This window comes from Morone saxatilis, unplaced genomic scaffold (genome assembly GCF_004916995.1).
Source record: "Morone saxatilis isolate NCDOM2014 unplaced genomic scaffold, NCSU_SB_2.0 Contig7, whole genome shotgun sequence".
Taxonomy (NCBI): domain Eukaryota; kingdom Metazoa; phylum Chordata; class Actinopteri; family Moronidae; genus Morone; species Morone saxatilis.
In genome coordinates, this window is record NW_023340246.1 from 15,671,191 (window position 1) to 15,677,462 (window position 6,272).

General features: G+C 39.8%; 1 protein-coding gene across 1 annotated transcript in view; it reads left to right on the top strand.

Annotated features, from left to right (window-relative positions):
- LOC118340356 overlaps positions 1-5,780 on the top strand; it is a 7,455-nt gene extending 1,675 nt beyond the window's left edge. Inside the window, exons 8-21 of the mRNA XM_035678255.1 lie at positions 135-237; positions 1,037-1,257; positions 1,742-1,898; positions 1,990-2,201; positions 2,288-2,402; positions 2,607-2,806; positions 2,899-3,013; positions 3,089-3,258; positions 3,332-3,426; positions 3,820-3,950; positions 4,651-4,840; positions 5,074-5,215; positions 5,335-5,431; positions 5,511-5,780. Of these exons, the coding sequence (XP_035534148.1) occupies positions 135-237; positions 1,037-1,257; positions 1,742-1,898; positions 1,990-2,201; positions 2,288-2,402; positions 2,607-2,806; positions 2,899-3,013; positions 3,089-3,258; positions 3,332-3,426; positions 3,820-3,950; positions 4,651-4,840; positions 5,074-5,215; positions 5,335-5,431; positions 5,511-5,581 (2,019 nt within the window). The 3' untranslated portion in view covers positions 5,582-5,780. The remainder of the gene's footprint in view (positions 1-134; positions 238-1,036; positions 1,258-1,741; positions 1,899-1,989; positions 2,202-2,287; positions 2,403-2,606; positions 2,807-2,898; positions 3,014-3,088; positions 3,259-3,331; positions 3,427-3,819; positions 3,951-4,650; positions 4,841-5,073; positions 5,216-5,334; positions 5,432-5,510) is intronic.
- Positions 5,781-6,272: the final 492 nt, after the last annotated feature.

Sequence of the window (6,272 nt, forward strand, 5' to 3'; positions counted from 1 at the left end):
CCCCCCCCACATTATGTTGAATTACCCACGTCTTATTGAATCATCTTTTCTTCCTGCAATATGCATGAATACGCTGTCATTAGATGGATTAAACGGAGCATTTATACATAATGATCTGTAACCTTGTCCTGCAGGTAGCAGGAATAGCCATGACTGTGCTCAGAACCTCGGTAATATTTGAAAAGAAGTGGCTGGCAACTGAAATCCATGCAGCAGTGGCCTGCCCAACACTGGAGGGTAATGAACATGTTTGGAGAACAGTAAGCTGGGTCGTAGCTTCCACTGAGGTCATGTCTTAAGATTTACTCTGGGGAATTTGGGGTTTTAGCAACTGGGAGAGTTTACGGTCAACAATTCATCTTGCGCATGGTGGGTATTTTTGTAGGCTGATTCCAGTACTTTTAAATATATTCAGATTTGATCCCCTGAAGCCTTTTCAATTTCTGCACTAGAATTTATATCCTGGCAGAATGGGGAAAAGATCACAAACGGCACACAAATTTACCGGAATAGGAATAGTTTGCTATGCACTTTTTTTTACTGGTTTAGATAAAGTGATACTACACGTGTCTCTACAGTAAATGTAGAACCAGCAACTTTTAACTTAAAGTTAAAAACAGTTATCCTGGCCCTGCACTTTGCCAAGAAATATAGTTTGTAAAACTACAAATTGTCATCCTTACACTTCAGATCTTGTACACTTTAAAGCTCACTAATAAAGAGGTTGGCTCATTTGTTTTAGAGGTGCTGGGTGCTGGTTGGTAGATTTTTGTTACCTTTTGCCAGGTAGTTGTTTCAGAGCTAAGCATCTCCTGTACCTTCATATTTAACAGTAACTCTCAGCATTAAGGCAAATGAGCACCTGTCATTTGTCTTTGTTTTTAAGTAAATGTATATCAAAACTATTAAACTTTAATTTGTTGTGGCATGACTTCAGTGTCTAACCTTGCTGGTTATAGATAATATAACCAATAGATTGTTAGAAAAGACCCAACATGGATATATTTAAGTGCTATATTTTGCCATTTGTGTACAGGTAGCCTTTTCTTCACTGAAAACACAATCCAGTGGTTCCTGCCCAGGCACATCGACCCTCTGGTTTCCTCTGACCAGTTCAAACTGTTGGAGGTGCACATGGGAGTCGATGGCCAGAGGCTCGACGCTGCTGAAATGGCTGCCAGACAATACACTCTGTTGGTTGATGACATTTACATTGTCGTTGAAATTCCTGTTGGTGCTGTCGGTGGCTACTTTAAGGTTAGTGGCACGCAGACTTTCTTTTTTTAATATGAATTAATGGATTTTGTCATTAGTAGATTCACAATTCATATAATATAAGCCAAATATGGATGTGTGCATACATTTAATTCCCCAAATAGACAAGACTCATAAATCTCTGAACACTATATAGATGTATAGATGTATAGAGTAAATATTCATGAAATGGTCCATCTTGCTGTCTACTTCGTGCTTTTGCATCAAAGTTAAACACACCAAATGTAAACCACTCTATCATTCTACACCAGGATATTTAGGGGTTTTGTGAAGCCTTTCGTGGAAAATTTAACTCCTTAAGTCCGTAGTGTGCGTCTCATATTTGAGTCCAACTTAACACAACTCTTGAATAACAGTTCTGTGCAAAGAAATTCACTCTTAACATGCATAGATGTCCTTAAATCTGGGTTTACAAGATGGTGACGTCATTAAGCGAAGGCCTCACTGAGGATATTTGATTTTGCAGAGCTACATACAGAATGATCAGTACCTCACTACTTACACGATTGAGCCGATGCTCGAGTTGCGGTGGACTGAAGAATACAGTCATGAGGACACGAGATACAAAGTCCTCTTTCCCATCACGACACCGTTACAGTTTCGACCTCTGCAAGTTTTTGATGGTGAGTCTTATTTTCTTGGTACTGTGATTTCATAAAATATGCAGTTAATATTGGAAAGCTACTGTAATCATTCTTTATTTTTGCCCCACAGACACTGTTCTCAAGGAGCGGATATTTAAAGTGCTGCTCGGGCCCTTCGGTTCTGATGTGGCACTAATCAACTTCACCTTCCCCTCTGAGGTTTTGTCTGTGGCGGACTGCATTGCCAGAGGCTTTAACGTCCTGGAGCACATGCCCCCTAACAGCAGTTCCAAGGTCTTCACACTTGAAGTGCCTTTCACGGACCGCGTTGTACTACAAATGGTAGGCATTACTCTCAACTTGGGAAATTAAATATTGTTGTTTTTGTCTTTTATTGTAAGTTTGTCTGCTAATCTGCCTCCCAACAGAAAGAAATGGGGATGACGGTGTACTCTCTTCACGTGACCTTCGGTTTGCTGGTCCTGCCAGAGTTTGCTCCATTTTCTCTCACTGCTTCTCTGGAAGCTAAGCTGGTAGACATGCGTATGTATCCATACATATGATCTATTCATGACAAAATGGGGCACAAGTGGAATAATCTGTATTGGCACACAAATGCCAAGATCACTGAACTGTAAAGCATTTAAAGACACTTGACCTTCATCTTGATGGTGAACCGAAAGCTACATTTCTGTGCAGTTTCGTTTTAAAATCTGTTTTATTTTTATTTTTTATTCCCCTCTGCAGTTCCTCCCTCTGTTTCTGGTAGCTGCGACCATCAAAACTTCTATATTCTTGTGAAATACGGGAGTCACAACTTGAACTTTCAGACCATAGTGGGAAAACGACTGTTGAACGCAGATCTGGCTCAGGAATGCAGCGTAATGGATAATGGAACCCACATTAGTGTTGTAGTGCCGTTTTCATCCCCCAATGTCGCATTTGAGGTACAATCAGGGATTTATCTTGGTGACGTTGCTGTAAGATGTTATAATTCTTGTTTCGTTTATTTTATTTTTTGTTTCTGACAACTTCTCAGGCTATTGAGTCGTCGTCCATCAGGAGCAGACTTGATGTGGTTTTGAGGAATCCGGAAACTAACTCAAATATCAAAGAATTCTCCCTGGCTTGCAATTTCTACTCAACGCTGATTGGTTTGTTAAAAAAAAGTTTTTATACATTGTGACAAAATGCCTAATGCAAACTAATTTCTGATCCTCAACTTCCAGAGTGTTTTCCTAATGGCACCATGACAGCCCTGGCTGTGAAACTGGAGTCAGTCCCCAGTCTGAACCCCAGTCAGCTGACCCTCAGAGACCCCACCTGTGTTCCCGCCTACAGCGACGACCACTATGCTTATTTTGTCTTCACTGGGAGCTCTTGTGGGACAACTAGAAAGGTATTACGCTGCTGAATGTTTTCATGATGCAGATATTGAGATTTGACCAAAATGGTTTTTGTCTTTTGTTTAGTTTCTGCCCAATATGATGCTGTATGAAAATGAAATCTCTCTGCCAGATGAACTTGGAATGAGTATGCAATCCACATCGGACAAGCCAGTGTATGAGTGAGTGACTAAAAATTAGATTAAGTTTTAAGACTATCATCAAAACCATTGCCAATTTATCTTCAGATGTTTGACTAATATTTTCAGATCTATGCGCTTTAAGAAACTGACAAATATTTGTCTTAGACTCTCTAATGTGAGCAATTACAGCATTTTGTCTGAGTTAATCTAGTGTCTTTGATCAAAAGTCCAAAAATTCAGACTTTTTGACCACTTTTATACTCCAAAACTTAACTGCTTCATGTTAGTGCTGCAAATATTTTCTTATTCTTACATCACAGGTGTTAGCAGGGGGCCAATGCCAAAACTAAAGTGTCATAAGAGACTTATTGTCAAACATGTATGTGAAATGGGTTTTTGATCAATCACTATCCTGACTAAGTCTTTCTTCAGGTTAAAGGTTTTTTGTTACTATGACATAAACAAAACCCATGCAGTGGCGTTCCACACCAGACCTCGCAGGAGTGAACCATACGCTGAAAATGCAAAAGGCGAGCTGCAAATTGCAATGAGACTCTCTTTGGGTAAGATGTTCTGAATGCATTGTTTTCCCACAGTATTTCACATGTTTCTAGAGTTGTTCTGATACCAGTATTGTAAATTCATCCGATACTGCGTAAAAGGCGGCATCTGCTATTGGCGAGTACGATCCAATGCCACCTAATTTATTAACTCATGTATTGGATTGGTACTCGTTATCGGCCAATACACAAAGCTCAGGTATCAGAATCAGGAAGGATAAAAATGGTATCTGAACTCGTTTGTTCACCAACATGGGGAATCTTTTTCACCCCTTCACTTTAAAATGCTTAGTGATGCCATAAAAGCGCAGTATTTTAAGCCAAAACCAAATGGTTCATAATGATGTAAAAGGAGCTGTTGAGGCAGTTGTCGCTCTTCTGTCTTTAGGAGAATAGCACGTTTCAAAAAGCCACTGGATGTTCCTAAATTAGTAAACTGACAGTGTCTTCTATAGTCAGGAGGCAATCTCACAAATTGATCAAATTGTGTTGCTCAAATAATTGGACTTCTGACATAAAGTTCATTGACTCATTTTAAACCAATCATCTTAACGGCCGAGTTGGCAAGTCGGACGAATGAAGGCAATTTACTCAAGTTAAATTCTCTCACTCATTTGTGTTGTACACCTGGAGGGTCTGTGCAGGCTCCACAGTCTGAATCCTTAATGATTCAGCTCAACACGCACTGTCTCTCGTCTCTTAGATGACTCCTACACAGTGTTTCACAGCGTTGAGGATTATCCCATAGCAAAGTACCTACAACAGCCGGTGTATTTTGAGGTGGAACTGATGAGGTCTACAAACCCCCAAGTATCCCTGGAGCTGGAGAACTGCTGGGCAACGCACTACGGCGACAGGACATCCCAACCAAGATGGAACCTCATCATTAATGGGTAACAAAATGTAACCCTCAAACTGCGACATGGGCATTAGTCTAGTTTATTCCCTAATGGACATGGTGTGCAACGAGACATGAAGGATGGGGATATTAGCTTTGTGAAAACTTCCAGTTTGACTTAAAATGGAGACAACATGGCGGCCATTCAGCCAACATGCTTGGACATGTTGGACCCATTTTTTGTTTTTAGAAGTTAACTTTTTTTTTTTTTCTTCTTCCCCTCTTCAGCTGTGTAAACCCAGTGGACCCACACCAGGTGATCTTCCATCCTGTTTGGGCTGATGCCAGAGTTCAGTATCCGTCTCACTTCAAGCGCTTCGAGGTCCCGATGTTTGCATTCGCTGAAGACGAAGATAATTTGAGTCGGGAGGTAATTTCAGCCATAAGAATAGACTCTCTTCTGCTCCCATTTATTTAATGCTTCAGATATGAAGTGTAAAGCTGTAAAATGTCACTCACAACAGCCACAAATCTGTTCATATCCTGTAGCTCTTTGTCCACTGTGATGTGGTGATCTGTGATGCCAGAAATCCACTGGGTAGAGCTTGTAATAGACAGTGTTCAAACCTGGACAACAAGATAAAAGGTGACATTTAATTCTGATTGGGGAAAACAAATGTCTTTTTTTAATTGGCTAAGACTTATATTTTATTTGTCTTCCACAGGTCAAAGACGTGCTGTTTCAGATGGTCACAATTTCAAACATGTGTCATCAGGACCAATTCTCATAAATTAATGGAAAAGTTCGTTTTTTTTTTTAAACTTCAGCTTTGAGTTGTTTTCTTGGCAATGTGCTGGAAATGGCAATATGTAGACTTGACTCAAATAATGGTGACTTACAAGTTGTTTTAAACTGAAATGTTTTCTATGGTTCAAATGACTTCAGCTGAGACCTCTAACCTTTAAAAACTCGTTGTTACATTAAGTGTTAACTGGAGCAGAGCCTGTGTTTGAGCATTATTTGAATGACGAGAGCCAGACCTGTCAGACTGTCGCAGTAACTTCAAAATCAAATGTACAGTTTACAATCTATCAGACCAATCTGAAATGCTAAATGCTGTAATTAAACACTAAGAAATTCAATTACTGTAGCTTCAAGTTGTTTTGGTGTGTAGTGTAGTCTAGACTCTGAGGTGTTCATATCAGGGGTGGTTCTAAAGAAATATCAATAAAAATAATGCTGATTTAATAGCAAACGATCACATTAATATTTTCTTGGGAAAGCCCCCAAATTAAGAGATTTTAACTCTAAAACATTGTGGTACATCTCATGAATAGACTAAAGGTGGAATTGGAGCTCAATATTGAAATGTGGCTCTAACTAGTCAGTCCTGACCTCCTACTTGATCCATAAAATTGCCATACACAGCTGACCTCCCAGTGCTCCTACTACAATGTCCTTAACCACACTGTAAAAAAGCCAACTT